The sequence below is a fragment of the Colletes latitarsis genome, chromosome 2 (genome assembly GCF_051014445.1).
Source record: "Colletes latitarsis isolate SP2378_abdomen chromosome 2, iyColLati1, whole genome shotgun sequence".
Lineage (NCBI taxonomy): Eukaryota > Metazoa > Arthropoda > Insecta > Hymenoptera > Colletidae > Colletes > Colletes latitarsis.
The window spans coordinates 7,057,894-7,079,565 of NC_135135.1; the positions used below are offsets into that span (position 1 = coordinate 7,057,894).

Genomic DNA, 21,672 nt, shown 5'->3' on the forward strand with positions numbered 1-21,672 from the left:
AAAAATAAGGAAAATAATTTTTTTTTAGATAGACGATAGATGTTTGTACAACATGTATTTTTTTCAGAATTTTTGGACAGGTAGTTTTTCAATTAAAAAATATTTTATAAAATAACTTAGAAATTAATGCATATTTCGGGTTAAAAATTAAGGAAAGTTATATACGTATCTAGAAGTAATATCTAGCCAAAAATCAAACCAATCCGTTTGGGGGTACTTTTTATATGCACATCTCGTCAGACCCTTTTTATAAGAACACTATGATTTTGAATAAGAATTTAAATAATTTTGATGATATAACGAAAAGAATGCTAGGGAATAATTAAGGTGTAATAGAAGCTGGAAAAGTAATATATAGATCTGGAGAAAATAGTTTATTTTTATCGCAAACAAGATATTACAATTTAACACACGGAAATATGGCGAAATTTGTATAAGAACAGTCTTTTAAATTTGTTTCAGAGATTTAAATTGAAAAATTAGTAACTGGTACTGTCGCCCTTGTTCTTAATTATATCAAATATTCTGTTTTTCATACTATTAATTAGTTCCTGTAATGTTGTTTTTGAATTTTATTCGATTCGTATCTTATTGCGCTCTCTAACTCTTTAATGTTAATGTATTGCTTTTCATTTTTATATACTGCACGTGATAAAATTTCCCACAAGTTCTCCATTGGATTTAGGTTCCGCAAACGAGAGGGCCACTTCATAAGTGGCAAATCTTTTTGGCCAAACCACTCTCGAGTCTTCTTCGCGCTGTGTACCACAGCGTTGTCTTGTTGAAAGATAACATTATCTTCATGATGCTCTTCAATAAATAAAATTAAAATATCATCCACAAGGTCAGTGTACGTTTCTGCGTTCATTCTTGTCGAAATTTTACAAATTGGCGTTTTCGAATTGTAAATAAATGCTGCCTACAATTTTATTTTTTCTTAACACTTTGACTGCCGTTGTCACGTATGCGTGATCTACTGTATCAGTTACCATTTCATCATACATTCAACTTATTATGTTTGTTGAGGTTACATTTATAATTCCTTATAATAATATTCCTAGCATCTTCGTGTATCTCACTTTGGTCTACAATATCAGTGGTGACGGATAACGGTATTCGCGTGATACATGCGGCCATTAAAGTGTTAAGTCGTGTCAATAACATTTGTATCCGTCCGGGCAGTCAAGATTAAACTTTTTTTCGTCCGAAAATATTACATTCTTCCATTCTTCGTCCCAGGTCATATGTTCTTTTTTACAAATTCTAATCTTGTAGCTTTGTGCTCTTGAGTAAGCGGTGGCTTAGTTACCATTTTGGTCCATTTTAACCGTGTATCATTATACAATATTTGCTGTACACGTCGTGTATCAGTTGTGTTATTATTTATTATTTTTTTAAAAATTCGAAAATGGTCACGCCTGGTTAATTTTCTATTGCCTCCACTACAATGGTTTTTGCCACATTTGATATCTAATTTTAAGTAATTATGTACATATCTGTTGATTTTTTTTTGCAGTTTCTCGAATAGAGAAGCGTGCATCGTGATATGCATCTATTTTTGCTTTCTCCTGCGAAGACAAAACTTTTCCTAGTGGCACTTTGATATACCATAAAATTATTTAATGTTCTCATATGAATATTGTATTTCAGTATCAATACTTACTTTTAATAAGATAAGATCGTGGTTACTTCCATGTGTGATGAAGTAAAACTGAGGAATACTTGCTATTCTTATACAAATTTCGTCATTGTCTCTATTATTATTTCTGTTTACAAAGTGTTGAACACGCGAGTTTGTTTACATTTATTATATCCCAGTAATGATGCGGTGGTTGGCGAAAGATTTCCTCATACCAGTACCAGATATTTATAAAATAAAAGAATATTTTGTAGAAAATCATAATGTTCTTATAGAAATTTCGTCTACTCTATCTATCCAATCCGACTGGAGGGTATCCCCCTTTGGATCCAACGAAACGTGAAAGACAACATTTAAAAACGATACAAGTTGGGGTGTTGGCGACGATTTATATAAAAGATGCGTTTTTTTTCTCATTTACTTTCACTTGCTTTTTTCTTTGGTTGTCGATTACCACTTCGCTGCATCAAAGATGAACATGTCAACCCAGGAGCGATGTTCCTTTTAAGAATCATTACTGTACTCTGTTTCTGAATCTACGCGATGAGTAACATGGCCGTACAGCTTCCGAATTTCTTTGGAAAAATCAATTTTCAGAGTATTATTAAGTGCTACATTGTTGTAGATTATTTTTCTAAAATCAAAATAGCACCCTTTCGAGTGAGATTTCAAATTGTGAAACAGAAAATAGTCTGCAAGGGCCAAATCCAGTAAATGATGAATGGCGGAGGGGATGGTTAAGATCAGTAGCGTTTTTCTTTCGATTTCGCTGTCAAAATAGTAAAACCTTTTCGATGCTGTGATCGTTCCAAGATACTAAAGAACGATCACTTCTTTCATTTTCGTCATTCTCGTCCATTTTGGCACCAGTTGTACAAACCCTCCATCGAAAAAGATTTGATACCGAGTATCGTGGTTGCGCGATTGTGACCAACAAAGCGGACACGACCACCATATCAAGGAAACAAATTGCATTCTAGGTGCAGGTGTGCCTTACGTGGCCTATATGCATACGCGGCGAGTGTTGCTGGCAATACGACGCGGGTAACGTAAATTATTGTAAATACCAGTCTCGACCGACCGTTTGTGATACTTCTGTCATTCATGCTGAACGCGTTAATCCTCGTTACTCGTGACTTGTCTGGCTCGTTACCCAGTTTCAATATTACTTTGTCATCTTCAGAGCCCTAAACTCTTACTCAGGATTAGCCTTAAATGTAGCAAGGCTAAATTGGGAACATTTCTGATGGACCAGGTTCATGGTCAGATTCTGTTCTGACAAAATGATGTTAATTTTATTTTTTACATATTTAGGCTAGGCGTAAGTTCCTTCAATAGTTTAATTATTAGTATTACAACGAAAACATTTGTATGAAGACTTTGTAGCTGTATATGTATACTGTTGTAAACATCAATATTAACATTATTCCTACCGCGATTTTATGCATATCTATTTTGATCAGAAGGTGTCTTTTAACGTCCTTGCATTTAGGCTAGGCGTAAGTTTCGTCAATTGTTTAATTATAGTATTACAATGGAAACATTCATAATACTATTCCTACTTTCTGTGGACACTATTAATAAGAATAAATATAGGTATGCAAACCGTAACATCAAAATCGTAAATCATCAATATGAAATTGAATGGGAATGCTATTTTTTCTAATTAATATTTGCGTAAGTCTTTCGAAAGTCGAAGCGGAAATGTGTCTCTGAATAGGTGCAAAATGCGTCAGAATTTTATCACGTGGCTGTGGGGTGACTAATGTGCCCTAATTAAGCCCAGTATCTACCAACCGTATGAATAAATATTTTATATTTACGTTTCTTTAGATTTAATTGATTGTTTACACGGTAAGCATTGAAGAGAGTGCAGTTTATCATGGATAATTAAAGAACGGGTGAATAAAACTGAAACTGAAGTTCACTTTGACGTTAAAAAGCGTTACTGAATTGTCAACAATTTGGACAAAAATAATAGTAAGAATCTTTACTACAAGATTGCAGTAAGCGTGCCGTTTCGCGTAAAAAAGTACACGTGACTTTGATTACGGTTTCCCGCCGTCCGCCATAAGTCTGTGTAATTGAGATTATAGCCTCCCGCTGACAAGGATTGGCACGTATAAAACTGCGATTACAGTCTCCCGCGTATATTGCGTTAAAATAGATTCAGAAATTGAATAAAATATTGCACTAAGTTTGATACAATCTCCTCGTAAAATTAAAATTTTATCGCTATAGATAATTTAATCTCGCTGTAAAAGTAACGCATAGGATAAAAAGATCGTAAATACAATTCACCGTAACTGCGCGGTGCAGTGTACAGTTAATTGGCGCTTGTCGATTCTTAAATAAGAATAACGATACTGCTTCACAACATTTCTACAAGTACTAGAATTTAGTGTCCTTACTTTTCTTTCAAAAATTACTTTTGATTTAAAATGTAATTTCGTAAGAAGGTGGTTTTTCCCAACAAAGGGTTGATTACCCCAGCTATCGTACGTACATAATTTGAAGGTTAGTATTGCTAGTAGGTGTTACAGACTTTCTTTTAAAAAGTACTCTTGATTTAAACACTACTTTCGTAGGAAGGAAATTTCTCTTGACAAGAGTAGATTACCTTAACAGTCGGACGAATCAGCCTAAACAGCCGATTCTCTGCTATTTGCTTCTTACATAATTCGAAGTTTTGGATTGTTAGAGAGTATCACAAACTATCTTTTAAAAAGTACTCTTGATTTAAACCGTACTTTCGTAAGAAGGAAATTTCTCTTGACAAGAGTAGACTGCCTTAACAATCTGACGAATCAGCCTAAACTGCCGATTCTCTGCTGCTTCCTTCCTACGGAGTTCGAAGTTTTGGATTGCTAGAGAGTATCATAGACTTTCTTTTAAAAAGTACTCTTGATTTAAACCGTACTTTCGTAGGAAGGAAATTTCTCTTGACAAGAATAGATTACCTTAACAATCTGACGAATCAGCCTAAACAGCCGATTCTCTGCTGTTTCCTTCCTACGTAGTTCGAAGTTTCGGATTGCTAGTAGGTGTTACAGACTTTCTTTTAAAAAGTACTCTTGATTTAAACACTACTTTCGTAAGAAGGCAATTTCCCTTGACAAGAATAGATTACCTTAAGAATCGGACGAATCAACGTAAACAGCCGATTCTCTGCTATTTGCTTTCTACATAGTTCGAAGTTTTGGATTGCTAGAGAGTATCACAAACTTTCTTTTAAAAAGTATTCTTGATTTAAACCGTACTATAGTAAGAAGGAAATTTCTCTTGACAAGAGTAGATTACCTTAATAATCGGACGAATTGGCCTAAAGAGCCAATTCTCTGCTTCGTACGTAGTTTGATGGTTAGGATTGCTAGAGAGTGTCACATACTAGTAACTCGTCCTGCACTTTTCGCGGAATCCCATTCAACTCGTGGCTCCGGCTAATGATGCTGTATAATTTATCGATGCGTTTGACTTCATTAAAGTCGGCAAATAAATTACCGCGGCCTCCTCGTCGATACTACCTAGAATCCACTGCTTTCCACGCACACGCGTGCGCGTACGTGGAATGAAAATTACACGGGAACGTTAAGTGGGCGGTCCTGTAAACGCAAGAACGAGTCCACGGTTGATCCAAATAAACGAGCGCGAAGCTGGAGCGTCCAACGGCACCAAGGTCCATCACATAAACACAAATTCCGATCAAAGGACGGTCGAAAAAGTCTGTGAAAAACTGCCGTCCTTCGTGGCCGCAAATTGACTCGATTTTATTGTTGGTTAAAGTTTCCAGCCTATAAGATCCGACTGCGTGGATTATTACCGTGACAATTCGATTTCACGCACCGACGTTGAATAAAATCAATGTTTGGAAAGTGAGCCGATGCTTGGACATCGAGGACTCGACCTTTTTGCCGTAAGCAAGGTTAAATAAAGTGCAAGGGAAATTGAATCGACACAGTCCATGGTATCAACACAAAAAAAAAACAAAGAATACGTTTATCGAAAATTACAATGTTATATCTACATTCTTCAGCAGTGTGTTTTACAAGTAAAAATAAGAGTACTGTGTTATACAGGGTGTTCGGACATCTCTGGGAAAAATTTTAATGGGAGATTCTAAAGGCCAAAATAAGATGAAAATCAAGAATACCAATTCGTTGATGGAGGCTTCGTTAAAAAGTTATTAACATTTAAAGTTCCGCCCGTACTGAATTTTTTTCTCGAAAATGCACAGGATTTCGAGGATATGTCTATTCATCAAAAATGATTGTAATTGACTCCCGCAATTGAAAATAATTTTTCTAGAACGATTTAAAATTTTTTTTTTACCGAAAAATTTAGGCACCTACCCTCCGTCGATTTTTCTTAAAGATTCATTTTTGATTTTTAGTAATTTTGTTTGACGTCTTACAGAAAAGTTGTCTAATACTTTTTTGTAAGTATCCATGAGCTCTACTTCCTTACTAAATTTCAATGGGATACGCTCACTATTGTAGGAGTTATGGTCGTTTGAAAATTGGACCATTTTTATGGGGTTTTTCTTGTTTTGCGGAGTCAAGGACCACCTTTTCGAATATTTTTGCGATTAGTACATATTCTCCACCAAAATACGCGTAGTTTGCTTTTTTAAATATTAAAATCGTCCAATCCGTTCAGAAGTTATGACATTTTAAAGATTCGCATGAAATTTCAGGGAACCATTTCAGGCCTCAGATTATACTTACAGTAAGGAATTTTTTTCTCGAAAGTGCGTAGGATTTCGGGGGTATATGTAATGACTAAAAATGATTGTAATTGACTCTCGCAACCGAAAATAATTTTTTTAGATCGATTTGAAAAATTTTTTAATTTAATGGTTAATAACTTTTTAACGAAGCCTCAGTCAAGAAATTGATATTCTTGATTTTCGTTTTATTTTGTTCTCTAGAATCTCCCATTAAAATTTTTCCCAGGTCTGGCCGAACACCCTGTATAACGGAAAGCAAAAAAATATTTGGTTCAACGTATGCTTTATCGCGAAAAGTATTCAGTATATAGTGTATGATGTTCCTCGTTAAAAATTACGGACTGTATCAGAAGTTCTGTGGTCTCAAGTCTAGCGCATATAAACATCACATAGGAAACGTCATTAAGCGGAGTGCTTACTTTATGCACAGAAAGCCGACTGGTATTTAAGAAGGTATTGTAAAGTACAGCTCGTTAAAGTTAAATGCTTTCAAGGAGGGTGAGAAAGAAACAATAGCGCGGTCCTTAGGGCCGTACGACTGTATTTAACGGTTGACGCACAAACTTAACGCGTTCGTTGCGAGGCGTAGAATGTGCTTTTCCTCGGAATCAGTGTAATATACTTTTAATTTAAATTTCGCGTAAAATGAGTGGTGAAACAGAATGGGTCTCAGAAATTAACGAGAAAAACACGGTACACTTTGTATACTAAAACGAAGGAAAGCGAATACTGTTATAGTGAGATTTAAAATTCACAGTCAGTTTCAGTGCATAGGTACAGTATAGTCTGACAGTTGTTCCAGAAGCAAAATTAAACTAAGCCAAAGAAGACCAAGCGAGGAAATAAGTTAGAGTAAAATGGAAATTCAAAAAGGAAAATACTGAATACTACAATTCCATTAAGGCCACATGTCAAACAGTTTATACCTAAGAACCAAAGTCTTCATACGCTTCTTCAATCTCAAGAAGCCAATAGAAGACAGTGAGTGTCAGTTTAGGGTCGTAGGAGGTTTATAATTTTAGAACATGTTCTATCAACCAATATCAGGAGTTAAACCAGACTTTAGTAGAAATGAAATAGTTTTCTCTTGAGTCCCTTTTGTTGCTGAAGTCTAATACAACTCCTCCAGGTATGAAATCTGAGCCCAATATGCAAGAAATTACAATTATAGTTTTGGTATTTCCTGATTTTATTCTCTTTTGTACCAAAAAAAAATTTCTTTTATTTTTTCGAATGATTTAGCCATTATTCGTTTAACGGAAAAGATGGTTGATTGTACTGAATGTCTTAAGCAGGAACGGTTCCGGAAATGACTGTTTTATTCTATTAGTTATTGGACCTGACTGGAATTATGTTTTATAATTATTATTTTATGGCCCTACATGTCGGTTTCGAAATTGTTATCGATTCGTTTTCTACGGTATCTAAAATTGTAAGTTAATGTTACAGATTATTCACAATTTTATGTCGAAAGCTTCATCGTCATAAAGTATATGATTGTAAGACTAATTACGAATTGTTTGCTACCCAGTATCTATAACATCGTGCAATTATTTATCAAAAAGGTAGTCGTCTTAAACTTTTGTCCGTTACTGTATATTTCAAGAACTACTTTAGAAACTAATACACGACCTGAATCACCCAGTGTATCTTACGAAGAAACAAATCTAAGAACTTTTTGTAAATGCTTAACTTGCAAATTTCTATATCAGATTTGTAATTAGTATCCTTAAAAACTCTTATATTCCAAATTATACTAGTATCCGCTTAAATGTCGAACGAAATATGAACGGTTCACACTACGATACGTAAATAAAGCAGTCTATCGATGTGGATCGTGGACAACGTTGAGGTTCGACTTGAACGACGAATTCTAATAAGTAGAGGGGATAACTCGTGGCCATACAGGGTGTTTGGCTACCCCTAGGAAAAATTTTAATGGGAGATTCTACAGACCAAAATAAGACGAAAATCAAGAATAGCATTTGTTGGTTAAGGCTTCGTTAAAAAGTTATTAACGTTTAAAGTTCCGCCTGTAGAACGGCAATCTGCGAACAGCTGCGTGCATACGATAGTGGTTCTCACTCAGCATGAGAAACTCTACTTAGTGACGTATCGACAGCCTTACAGTTTTGTGAGTGAGAATCACTATCGCGCGTACGCAGCTATTCGCAGATTGCCGTTCTACAGGCGGAGCTTTAAACGTTAATAACTTTTTAACGAAGCCTCAATCAACAAATTGGTATTCTTGATTTTCGTCTCATTTTGGTCTCTAGAATTTCCCATTAAAATTTTTCCTAGGTGTAGCCGAACACCCTGTATAAGCGGACACTACTGTACGTGTAAAATTGAAGATTTTTTCTACTTTCTGCCAGCTTTGGGGGATGGTCTATAGCTATTTGACGAATTTGTATCCAACTTCATAACGTTTGCTCTGGTTGGAGAAGAGGGATCGAATCGGTCCACTTTCGCGCGATCTCGGACGAAAAAGAGGCGCACTCCCGATACAATAATTTCACGGTGCTGCATCGTTGCGCAAGCCTCTCCTTTTCTAAAGTTCATCGCGGCGGTCGGGGCGCAATCTTCGTTCGCGATCTTACGAAAACGCGCGCTAATTAGCGGCGCGAACGCGTGCCTCGTACACGCGAGTCGGTCTCAAAGAGAGGGAGAGAGAGAGAGGCAGAGAAAAATAGAAGGAAAATCGCGCGTGGGCGTTCGTTTGAAGTAATAAAAGAGCGTGAACAGCTGAAAGGGTGGTTAGAGGGGGAAATGGGGCTCGAGTATAAAGCAGCGAGTGCGAGAAGTGCCCAAGGCCTCCCAGGCACAGGACTTTCTAACGACAATCACTTTTATGTAACGGCCATTATTCGTTCCTTTTTATTACAACAAACGTAAATACAAATATCTCGTGATCTATTATAATTACGCATGGTCACGGACGTGGAAAGCTCGCTGGTTACCCGGACGAATTTCCAGCCGAGGCAGATCGCACGTATTGCAGGGATTAGGTAAGGGGGGGTCGCGTTACGCGGGGCCAGGGTGTAGCTTTACGGATTCCTCCGACGAGGGACTAGAGGACCTCTTTGGCGATCGACCGGTTTTACAGGGTTTTCGCAGAACAACGTCTGCCTCTCAAGATTTTTCCATTTTTTCACCGGCTACTGCAACCCTCTGCGCTCGGATGACTTCTCACGTTCGCCCGTCCGACCGCTCGGAATTACCACATTTTTACAGACGACCGTCCGTCAACCTCTTCCATGTGTCTGTGTGGTCTAAGGAGCCCCGTAGATAAGGCGATCCGAACTGCAAGGGGTTGTTCTTCCACTCATCCTGTGTGCACGGTTGTCGGCTTGCATCGACGTCGCGATCGAACCTTGTCGGCTAGGGACACGCTTTTGTCAACTATCAGACAAAGACGGGCAAAATTTTGTTCGATCTTACCTTTAAATTTTTATACTCGACATTTTTAACTAGATTAGAATTTTGCTCGCCTTTGCCATTAGGGTGGTCCAGAAAATACTGCTCGTTTTAGAACTTCAATTTATTATATTAACTATTATTTATCACGTAAACTACTACATTAACCCTTAAGTAGGCGCGTCGTGGTCTGTAATGGCCAATTACAAGTACCACTTTTTCGTTATCTTCGTCCTGTAAGTAATATATGCAATATTTTTGTAACTTTATTAAAACAGAGCCAATCTAGTTTTCTGCTCCCTTGCGCGACTACGTAAGGGCTAAGGATAATCGTAACCAGTGGCGGATACAAGGGAGGGCTTACGAGAGCTCAAGCCCCCCTTCGTTGATGAAACAAATTAAAGCTATTCTTTTATTCGTTGGAAAGTATAGAACTATCGTAAAATTTTTTCGCGACTTTTCGTAAGAGCCTCCCCTTCGAACTCCGCCACTGACCACAGCTACGAATAATTTCAAGCACGACGATCTTTGGCCCCCTGCAACGCTATTATTTTTCACGCAAGAAACTACAGACATTCGATTGTTAATTCTTTCCTTTAAAATGAATTTTCTTTCTCAAAAAAGGCAAGAAATTTTTAACCATATACTAGCCGAATTATAGTCTTTAATATACAATTACAGTTTCGTTTCCAATAATGGCGCGAAAGTTCCCAAGCTTTGATTTTTGTTGCATCTCGGACTAATTAGTTCGAAAAGAGTTTTCCAACGATAGAAAGATTTAACAATAACCAGGTAGCAAAGCAAACTGGGCAATATTTTCTGGGACCTCCTGATATTTCAATCGGCGAATGTCTTCTCGAACTCTGTTACATCGTTGCATGTTTTAGTATAAATAAATAAACAGAAATCGGTCGTTATCGATGGGAAAGTTTTTTCTTGAGATTAATTAGTTAAACGATTAGAAATTTTGCGATCCTGTTTCTCGCGAATTTCATCGTGAAAACGCGTCGATCCGAACAAAGATTCGAGCGGAGATAATCGACAAGGCTCGGTCGTTACGCCGTCGTTTAAATAACACTTTCTGTTAGCGATCGTTATACATATTTGTTTCCATTATACTTTCGTCGGATTACAGTTTTATACGCAAAGCACACTGAATCGCATTTCGTACATTGTCACACAATCGTACACAATTTTTATATATCTCTATACATATGCGTATATATCCCTTCGAAAATACGAAAATAAAAGGCGAAAATCTTTGATTGGCGAAGGCGATTTTTATCTAAATTAATTTAGTCCGCTGTACAAAAAAAAAATCGTCATCGTACGCGATTTGAAAAGGAACGCTACATTATACATTCGATTTACGATCAAGAAATCGACCGATTCTTACAGAACCAACATAACGTGACTATTAACAACGCGTATTACACATGTAGAATAAATAATCGTTCCGCGATCTCAAACAACCGAGACACGAACCACGAAACAGAAATATATATATTTTTCAATTTCAATCGATTTACCCTAAAACAAGCAAAGTTATATGTACAAATCTACTCGTTAATTAATTTTTTTTATACACTTTCATCCTTTTTTCTTCGCAAGAAACGTAACATTTTTGGCACTTTGTTAATTAGCATTAATTTTTTCTCGGTAACGACTCAACGTTTCGAAGCTATCGACGATCGATAGGCCACGACAAACAACAACCATTAATCCCTCGAATCAAACTGAATTTTAACTAAAATTTAAGAAACAATTTAATGCGACGTAATCGTTTTGCTGGTTAACATAAAACAAATTCACAAAGAAGAGGGGAAAGCAAGAAAATTAATTATAGGTAGGCAGCAACACTGATTTCCTAATAACTAACAGTTAGGTACATCGATCAGGACACCGTAGATTGCTAGATGTATCTCATTTGTTAATAGTGATATTCATGGTTTCGTTTATTTAGTGATTTTTGTGTCACCTGGAAAGGACAGAATATAATGTTGCCTAGTGTAAATTACGCCTTTTGTTGCATAGGAACTATCGTAAGAATCTGCATGTTTTCTATTGATTATGATCTTTTATTTACAGCGTTGTTAACGTAAACTCACGAGATAAGATAGTCTAGATAAATTAAGGATGTTACCCCATTGTCAAGTATTGTGAAATGTCATGAGACTATTCTCCATATTCTTCTTCTAAAGATGCCTAGAATATACATACGAAGGAAACGTTTTTGAAAGAGAAAGGAAAAAGTCTGAAAAAAACATAAAAAAAGAAAATCAAAGAAATTAAACATGCTTTGGCTGTAGACAGAATTGATCACTCTGGAGTGACGAAGCAAGTTTATCGATTTTTAAATTCAATTTTTCATTTATATGTACCTATAATTAGCTTGTATCGAGTTTGCACGAATTTTAGATTATTAAATTTCGTTAGGATACCCCGAAGAAGGCCTTCAATTTTATTTTACTTTTTTCTCTCCTCTTTGCGAATTCATTTTAACGTCTTGAAACTACTTTTGTAATATCGGTTTTTTTTTATACGTACTCCGTGGAATTGATCAGTTTGGCTTCCGAGGGGTTCCGTGTACGCGACACGCGATACTTCGGTAAATTACATCGTCGTCTCAGTTTGCTTCTTCTTGCCGCTTACAAAACGTGACACCGTCGGCTCGACCGTCGTTCGTTGTCTTTCCCTTCTCCTGTTTCAATTAGCTTCTCTGCAATTAATTTGCATGGACCAAGAAGTTACGAGACGCATTGTACGGTTGAAGGACCGTTCGCGCGACCCAATTGAAAGCTCGAACAGAAAACGTGGATTCAACGAGAGAGAGAGAGAGAAAGAGAGAGAGAGTACGGGAGAGAAACAAAAATGGAAATTATTGTCCCGATAAGAAGTAACCGGAAGTCGACATTATTTAACGCGTCAGTCATTAAAACGGATGTTCGAACTTCGATCGACAGCCAGCCACGTTTTCACCCACCTCTATTTTTACTAATTATTTACAATGGCGGCTGTCGATCGCGCAACGAGGAGCAAATCGAACGGGATTTACTTTTTTTTACGCGCAAAACAGAGTACGATCGATCAATTTATGTACGAAACTAACGATCGAAGATCCCTTCGGAGCAAAATGGTGCAATTCTTTGATCGATTCTGAGGTTCTGCAACGATTCTTAACCTTTCTAGACCAGTGATGGCAAATTAACGATCCAACGATGGTCAGGTGACAGTTATTTTCATTCGTTCTTCTCTATCTTTTACGATGTTAATGTTCTTAACACTTTGATGACCACACGTTCCACGCGAAGAATTTCAACATGACGCTGAAATTATTTTATGATCTGAAATTTTTAAATTCAACATTTTATAAATATTTGAATATTGCCTCCACATAGTTTGATAAATCGCAGAGCTTGTCATGTATTTCTTCGATCACAGAAACTTTCATTATGAACTATTCTTGAATTATGATTTATAGGAATTGAAATTTTCAGTCAACTTGTTTGAATTTAACTGGATGAACTATCAATTGCTTTTAAAAGATTAAAAAAATAAGGAATTATAAATGTGAACGAACGTAATAAGTTGAATGGACGATGACATGGTAACCAAGATAGTAACATCACGTATACGTGACAGCGGCCGTCAAAGTGTTAAGATTCAAGTCTATAAAACCCAACTACCGCCATTTACGTATTGTTAATGGCACATATTTTATACACTTTACATGAAATTGTAGTTTTATTGTATTTTGGTTTCACTTGTTTTCAACTGGATACTTTGGCAATTGTATTATACTACACAGCAGATAGAAGAACCAATTTGTGGAGTATTTTCTGATGGAAATCATCTATGCATAATGTGAAATATAATAAAATAATTATAAGAACGTTTATGTATAACAGTTACTGTAGAAAGTGAACACAATGGAATCTTATTCATTTCTTAGATACTTTTAACTCATAAAGACACTCAATTATTAACATCTTGATTGAAATAATCCTACAGCAAAGGCAGTTAATGGCAGTATAAAAAAAAATTGTATTTACAAATATGAATATCTTGTTTTCCACCTTAATTTCCCTGGTTCTGTTATACGAAAGATTTCTGATTCGTCATCGTTGCTCTGGAAGAAGACTTAAACTTGGAATTCTAAAAATGCCCGGAAAATTCAACCAATTATAACTTAACTAGGAAACAATCTCTTTTTAGAGACGTAAAATTTTCATTTTTCTTGCACCACTTAAGCTCCGCAATCTAAACTACGATTCTTTGGATATTATCGATTAGACAGAGAGCAGAAACGCGACCGAGGAATCGAAAATAGAAGGATCGAGACGCGTAGATCGTCTTCGACTTGCATTCGTCAGGTGTTGAGCGTCCAGACGATCGCTCGAGTGAATGGAAATTACCGGTTTCTTCGATCCTCCCTCTCTCTCTTCATTTTTCGATCCGATACACCGTCGATTCGTGATATCGGATAGCGTTCGAACGTCTCGTCGAGTTTAGTGTTTTCTATGAAAACGGTACGAACGCAATAAATAACAGAAATTTACAAAATCGCGGATTAGAAATTGGCGCGAGACGTTCTTCAAATTTTTCACCGTTTTTCTTCCGCGTGGATCGAGTCGCGAGGAATATTTAACAGTCGATCGAAACTTCACTCGCGCTGGGAATCGAGCACAGTTCGAATCCTGAAGAGCAAAAAATGCTGCTCCGGGCAGCGACTTTCTCCCGACACGAGTGTGACGATTCATCGCGGCCAACGGAGGAGCTGGTTTGAGTCTAGATCACTGACAAACATTAACCGTGTTTCGAGCCAGCTTATAATATATTAGGGGTGTGCAAAAGTTTCCATCGTTCGAATATAGGCGATTCTGTAAGTTATTCTTTTGCTGGTTTAGTGCATTCGAAATAAGTTATTTTTAAACGCGCCCGAATGCTCCGTAATATTTCAATATACGACTATATCCTTGATCTATATTATTAGCTAAGAATAATGCCCGCGACCTTCGAATTCGTTTCTCGTCCGCTCTCTTTTACTCTATGTTACTTTTTATCTATCTTTTTCTTTTTACGTGTATACAAAGGGGAATCAACCCGTTAAATAAAGAATTATTATTTTATACAATATTAATAAAAATTCAAGTATTAACAAAAATTGTCTATACGAAATATGCTAGAGTAATAATAACCAAGTACAGTAACTATCTCTGACAAACCTCGATTCTTCCCAATGAGAGATATTTATCCTTCACCTCCTAAATGCTTAACCAAGAGGATTAAATTGTCTATTCTCCCGTTAATGCTTAATTTATAAGGTCAATATCTAACGTAACTCTGTTATTTCCGAATCTGTTTAAACGAAATTTATCTTTTCGTTTGTTAAAGTGTTTTTTATCCACAAAAAGTTGCTACGAATATTAACGATACTTGCAGATTTAACATCGTTAGCAAGCGTATAACGAAATTCAAGCGTGGAAATTGACAATCGATGACCATCAAGAGGCATTGTCAACGTCATCGAAGAAGACTCGACTCCAATTGCACGTGTTTTTTCTTTAAACCTCCTGTAAAAACAATGGAAACTTTTGCATGTCCCAAACAACTTCGAAAGCCTAGTTTACTCGGTTATTCCGCTAGTTTTTCGCAACACTCTGTAGCGTCGGAGCCCGCCGTGGGACTCGGAAAGCCCAGCTTTCGAACGCGTGGCGATTTCTCACGCGAAACAGAATCCCGAAGTACGTTTTCCGACGCGTCGCGTTACTTGAAGTAATGTTTCTTTCTCGTCGACGATCTGACGCACGGCGCTTCGTTGCATTTGGAGCTCGCGGGATCTTTCCACGGGCTCCTGGTGGGCGTTAAAGGATCGCTGAATCTCGTCTTGACAAGAGAGGGGGACTTCTGATTGGGATCTTGCTCGATGTCGCCCTCGAAGAATCGGCACATCTCCCTGACGGGGACAGCTCTGGCTCCTCTGTTCAGATCGTGGAGAGATCTGGCGCGTTGTTTCCCTCTGGGACTCGGTTTCGAGGACGTGCGACCCAGATCCTCCGTGCTCCTGGCCAGTCGACCGCCTAATCTCGAAAGAGACTCGAACAACGTTAGTTTCTCTCTGACTGGCACGTAGTGATCCACCCTCTGACATCGTTCCAAGAGCCTGGCCACGTCCTCCTCGCGCGGGGGGTTAGTTAAGACCAACAGAGAAGTCGATGTCCTCGGCAGAGAGGTCGAGTTACAGTTCTCGACTGGTTTGGCAGGGGTTTGCGACAGTTGACGGGGTATCGGGATCCTGGACGATAATTGAGCCAGGCGTTCCATTCTTTCTTGAAGCGTCTCGACGGTGGTGCTCGTGAGCTGTTGCGTTTGTAACAATTGCCCCTTCTCCCTTATGCTCCTTCTCTCCCTGGCTCTGCTTCTCCTTTCGCTGATATCCGTTCTCAGTATCCCGGGACTCGTGTTACCGCTCTTGGGGCTGTTGTTGTTCCTCTTATCGTCCTCGTTGCGATGGTCGTCCTCGAATCTCACCGTGGAGCACTCGCTCGGCTTCACCGGCGGTAGTCTGCTGATAACGTCCTTCTCGTTCCTCAATCTGGAGGTGTCGCGAGCACCGTCTAGCTCCTTCTTCATCGGTGCCAGACAAAAGTCGTCGTTGTCGTTTCCAGAATAGACCCTGCTTCTCGATCTGCTGGAACCGTACGTTTTCACGACTTCGTTATTGTTCTCTTCGGCCCTTGCTTTCCGTTTCCTCGCGTCCTCCTCCAATACTCTCCTGCTTCTGGCCTCGTTCTCCCGCCTCCTTGCCTCTTTGTACCTCTGGATTCTTTGTTCTCTGGTCTCCGGTTCGGGAATAGACACCGTCGAGTCTACGGAATCCACGCTCGAACGACACACGCCGCCCCAAGGGAGACTGTCGTCGCTACCCTCGCTGCTCTCGCTGCAACCCCAAACTCTGGTCACCGGCGGTTCTTTCGTTATTATCGTCGGTATGCTGCGAAACTCTCCGAGAAGGTCCTCGTCGCTCGAGTTACTACTCGACCAACCACGTAACTCGCTTCTGGCCCTTCTCCTGGACTCTTCCAGTATCGTCGTCGAGCCCCTGGTATCCTTCTCCATCGGAGAATCGCCTGGCCAGCAACGCAACTCGCTCCGAGAACGTCTTCTGGACTCCGTGGGGCTGTCGGGGAGCGGAACGGGTCCTCTCGGGCAGATGGTTAGGATCTCTAGGAAGTTCAAGCAACGCTGGGCTCGGAACGGCGTTTGCCTGACCAATTCTGCCGCGATTGCTCTGACCCACGACCAGTAGATTGGTTCCGTGTCAGCCTAAACAAAGAAAAACCTTTCTACAGTGCTGTCGATAATTCTAAATTCAATCATATTTCTACATTATTGTTAGAACACAGAAATTTTAGTACCAATTGCGACATTTATTATGTTTATATATTAATACGTATTGTCCTAGTGACACCTATATTGTTTAAGGTTTATTATCTTATTTAGTCCCTCGTTCACTTCTATGCTGGCAGTCATACTGATCACACGTGTTTATGTATATACAGGTTGTTCCGCATTTTTCCGTATACATTTCAGCAGTGTGTATTACAAGTAAGAATAAGATAAAATGTTGTATAACAAAAAATTGATAAATGCTTTGATAAGTCACTAGACATTTGCCGAACGTAGAATAAAAACAAATTAATGCTGTGAAGCGTAAATTATAAAATTTGAAATCAATGATAGAATTCTGTCAACAATTGTGTTTTTAATATTTTTTTTCATTAATACCTTACTCTAATATTATTCATGAGTTCTTCGATTTTAAATGCGTTTATCTTCAAAATTTGTTTCCTCGAACAATTTTACTTATTACATATTTATTTTAATTTTATTTAGCGTTGTAAAATTTATAGTAAAGTAGTAACTTAAAATGATTAAATGTAAGAAAGTAAGATCATAAAGTCGCGTTGGAAAAATGTATGTACCTTAATTTGCATTTTCCAAGAAGGACAAGCAAAATGTTCAGTGACGTATGTACAATAGTCTATACAATGTATAATTCTCTTACACAAAAACACTGTTTTAATGTGACTGTTTACTGTTTGAATTATTGTAGTCAGATACAAAACAATATAATACTATGGTGATTGACGATGATCGATATTTGTTATGAAATTGGAATTGAATTCCTTTCATTAATAATAATTATTGGCGAAGAAAAAAATTGTTTGTATAGTAGAATTGTTATTTATAACCAAAACGATAAAAATCGGTATTTTTTAAATCACGTACTCCCTTCCTTTAATTTCTTCATATTTTATGATTACTATTTTTAACTTCAACAATAAAGAAATTTTTGTTAACGATTGTTTCTATCCAAATTTTTGGAATAACTCTTATTTTTTGTTTATATTTTAAGTTCGACAATAGTGTCATTTTTGGCTTCTTCTGATCATAAGCTTTCTCGTAAGAATATTCTATACCTATATTCTTGATGGGATTCAGATCAGAACACAGTGCTGATCATGGTAATAACTCAATTCCGAACTTTTAAAACCCGTTTCTTATTGAGGAAGCTGTACGAATAGAAGCATTATCCTGCTGGAACCGGTCATCTTCTATTAATGTTATAGAAAACAACAAATAATTGTCTAAAATCTTTTGATAATCAGTAGCATTCGATCTACCATTTAAGAAATCTATTTTACTTTAAAAAATCTTTTTAAAGGCAACCCAAAGGAGAAATATAACGTAAAATGTATTGTTTAGAACACCTGGAATTGTAATTTGTAAATGCACGATCGTTTGAGTTGGATTGAAAATAGAAATTATAAATAATATTTCGAGACATAATTACTTTCTTAATAATTTTAATTTCAAAAGCTATAGCCGAATAAGGGGGTCGAATGTGGCCTCAAACCAAATTCTACGTGTGATTGGTCATTCGATAGCTTATCGAAAGAAAACACTTTGTGAAATCATGTTTTTGGGCAATTTCACTTGCCCTATTGAACACGAAAATGTAAAAATATTCAGAGCCGTTTCGGATATCGGAACACACATTTTGGAATTTTTTCAGATTTTTAGATCGAAGAACCAGGTTGTACAAAATAAAAAACCGCAAAAAATGTCAATTATGTATTGAAGCAGTTGCAGAACAACTTTTATATTTTCACAGTAAGAAGGTATTCTTATTCCTATCATTTAAAATTTTTTTCAGATTTTTCATTTTTTTACGCTGTAGTGAGAAAAAATAATTAACAATTTCGGAAACTTTCAGATATCAGTTTTAGTCCACATCAAAGCTTCTATATTCGTTTCTCATTATGGGCGTTTCGAACCACTGAATACCAACTTTAATGCAAATATAACAATTATTTAAAATGTAATCTCTATATTATTTATTATAAGCATTAAAATGTATTCTGTATATTGGGTCCAAATTTCGTTTGCAATAATTTTCACATCCGATTCATAATTATCAACCTCGAAAACATTGGGATACCAATTTTTATTAAAATCTTAAATGTATTCTCTATATTATTTAGTAAATGTATTCTCTATATTGGGTTCAAATTTCGTTACCAGTAATTTTCACTTCCGATTCATAATCATCAACCTCAAAAACATTGGGGTATCAATTTTTATTAAAATTGTAAATGTATTCTCTATATTATATAGTAAATGTATTAAATGTATTCTCTATATTGGGTCCAAATTTCGTTTGCAATAATTTTCACATCCGATTCATAATTAGCTCGAAAACATTGGGGTGTCAGCTTTTATTAAAATTGTAAATGTATTCTCTATATTGAATCCAAATTTCGTTTCTAGTCATTTTCACCCCCGATTCGTAATTAGCAACCTCGAAAACATTGGGGTAACAATTTTTATTAAAATTGTAAATGTATTCTCTATATTATTTAGTAAATGTATTAAATGTATTCTCTATATTGGGTCCAAATTTCGTTTCCAGTCATTTTCATTCCCAATTCGTAATGAGCAACCTCAAAAACATTGAGTTATCAATTTTTATTAAAATTAATGCTTTTATGTCGATGCTTTGAAATCGTCATCCGGAATACTGTGTTTTCGAGCCACCGAGCGACGTCTCTGTTCGCTATTGTCTCGCATAAAAATGGTCTTATTGCTTAACAAGCCGCCACGTCGAAGTGGATACCAATTTCAGAAACGACGTTTTCGTCCTCGAGAGTTTTCCTCCCCCGCGAACGAGTCCCGACCAAAGCAACTCGGTCTCCGCTCAATCAAGATGTTACGAGATGATTGCACGGACGTCCTTTGAGTGACTAAGCCAACGGGGCGAAGGAACTCGTCCGCCAGGAGAGAAGGATGGTGAGACTCCTTGACAATGGCGGGTCATGGGAGAATGGCGCACGGATCTCCCACGCGTCGGTTTATCGCCGAGACTGCGGCAGCGGATTTTGACCTTGCCTACTGACCTTATTACCTTCCGTACCTCGGACGGATACGAGTTACGTCACCGTGGGCGTCCTTCTGGCTTTATCTTTATCTTATCCGTTCGTCCTTGGCGAAATTCTCGCGACGTTATCGATCACTCTTCCGTCCGTGCGTCAAACTTCTCGACAGGACGTCCTCGTTCCTCGAATTCGGAAGGGGGAGGAACGATCGGAGCTGCACGTTCGATGGAACACGGTCAACGGATATACGTTTTCAACGAGAGCACCGATCGAGACTCGTTATGCAAAGCAAGGAGAAAGTCAGTCGAATCGAAATTTTTGGCGAAGCCTAGGAATCAAGAGTCGACCGGCTGAGATTATGGCCGCGGGATTGTATAACGAGATAGAAATCGAATGGCGACGCTACTAGACCGTAATTAGAAGTTGCAGCGTCAAGCAAAACGGGAGCTCTTAGAGGCCGATCAGCGCGAGAAAGTGTTTACAGGCAAGGAAACGGATCGTGCCGCAGATAAAGCCCATTTACATGCAATTACATTGCGTGCTGCTGCGAATTATTCTATCTCGCCTATCCTACCTTTTCGACTCGCTCCTCGTTTCAAACTATGACCACCAGCGCCTCTAGTGTCGTTCTACAGTACTGATTCTTAAAATGAGCTCCACAAGTGATTCGTAAATTGAACATTTCTATCCCTTTCAACTTGAGGGTTAGGCCAGTGAAGTGTGAAACGTAATGTTTTGTGAAAAACCGGCGACTGGCATTTATAAACCACAACTTATTAACTCTAGAAAGATGTTCTTAAAGATATGTTATTTACTAAGTTAAATTAATTAATAGTTTAATAATATAATAATATACGATGAATGTGTATCATCAGATGCATTCCGTTCCGACTAAATTAAAAGAAATAATTATAATAAAGTTGTTTCAATGTTATAATTAATATCATATATATTATAATTAATAATTTCCAATCCAACGCGATTTAAAGAAATGCATTTCCTTGGATTATAAATCAAACAAATTATTTTGGGAGATTATGTTGTGCTGTTGATATGCTCAATGCTTTATCTATGATACAATTGAATGAAATCAATTTGTACTTAAAATGCTTTTTTAATTTATCAAAGAACATATACTACGAGGTCCCTACAGTTTATTACTTCATTTTAATCTTCGCTTACTAGGCTTAGGATGACTTCCAGTTTACATATTGACATTACACGTTCTTTATTTACTTAACTGTCAACATATTCTTCCTTTTTTTTACTATCCAGGGTATTCGGCCACCTCTGGGAAAATTTTAATGAGAGATTCTAGAGGCCAGAATAAGACGAAAATCAAGAATAACAATTTGTTGATTGAAGCTTCATTAAAAAGTTATTAACAAAATTATTAATAAAATTTGTCCACCTATACGAATTTTTTTCTCGAAAGTGCTTTGGACCAAAAA

The 21,672-nt window shown here is 37.4% G+C and overlaps 1 protein-coding gene across 2 annotated transcripts in view; it reads right to left on the reverse strand.

The window, feature by feature from the left end:
* Positions 1-9,218: 9,218 nt before the first annotated feature.
* LOC143348751 (uncharacterized) overlaps positions 9,219-21,672 on the reverse strand; it is a 92,236-nt gene continuing 79,782 nt past the window's right edge. For both annotated transcript variants that reach the window (XM_076779353.1, XM_076779348.1), the window contains exon 3: positions 9,219-17,108. In XM_076779353.1, the coding sequence (XP_076635468.1) occupies positions 15,549-17,108 (1,560 nt within the window). In that variant the 3' untranslated portion in view covers positions 9,219-15,548. The remainder of the gene's footprint in view (positions 17,109-21,672) is intronic.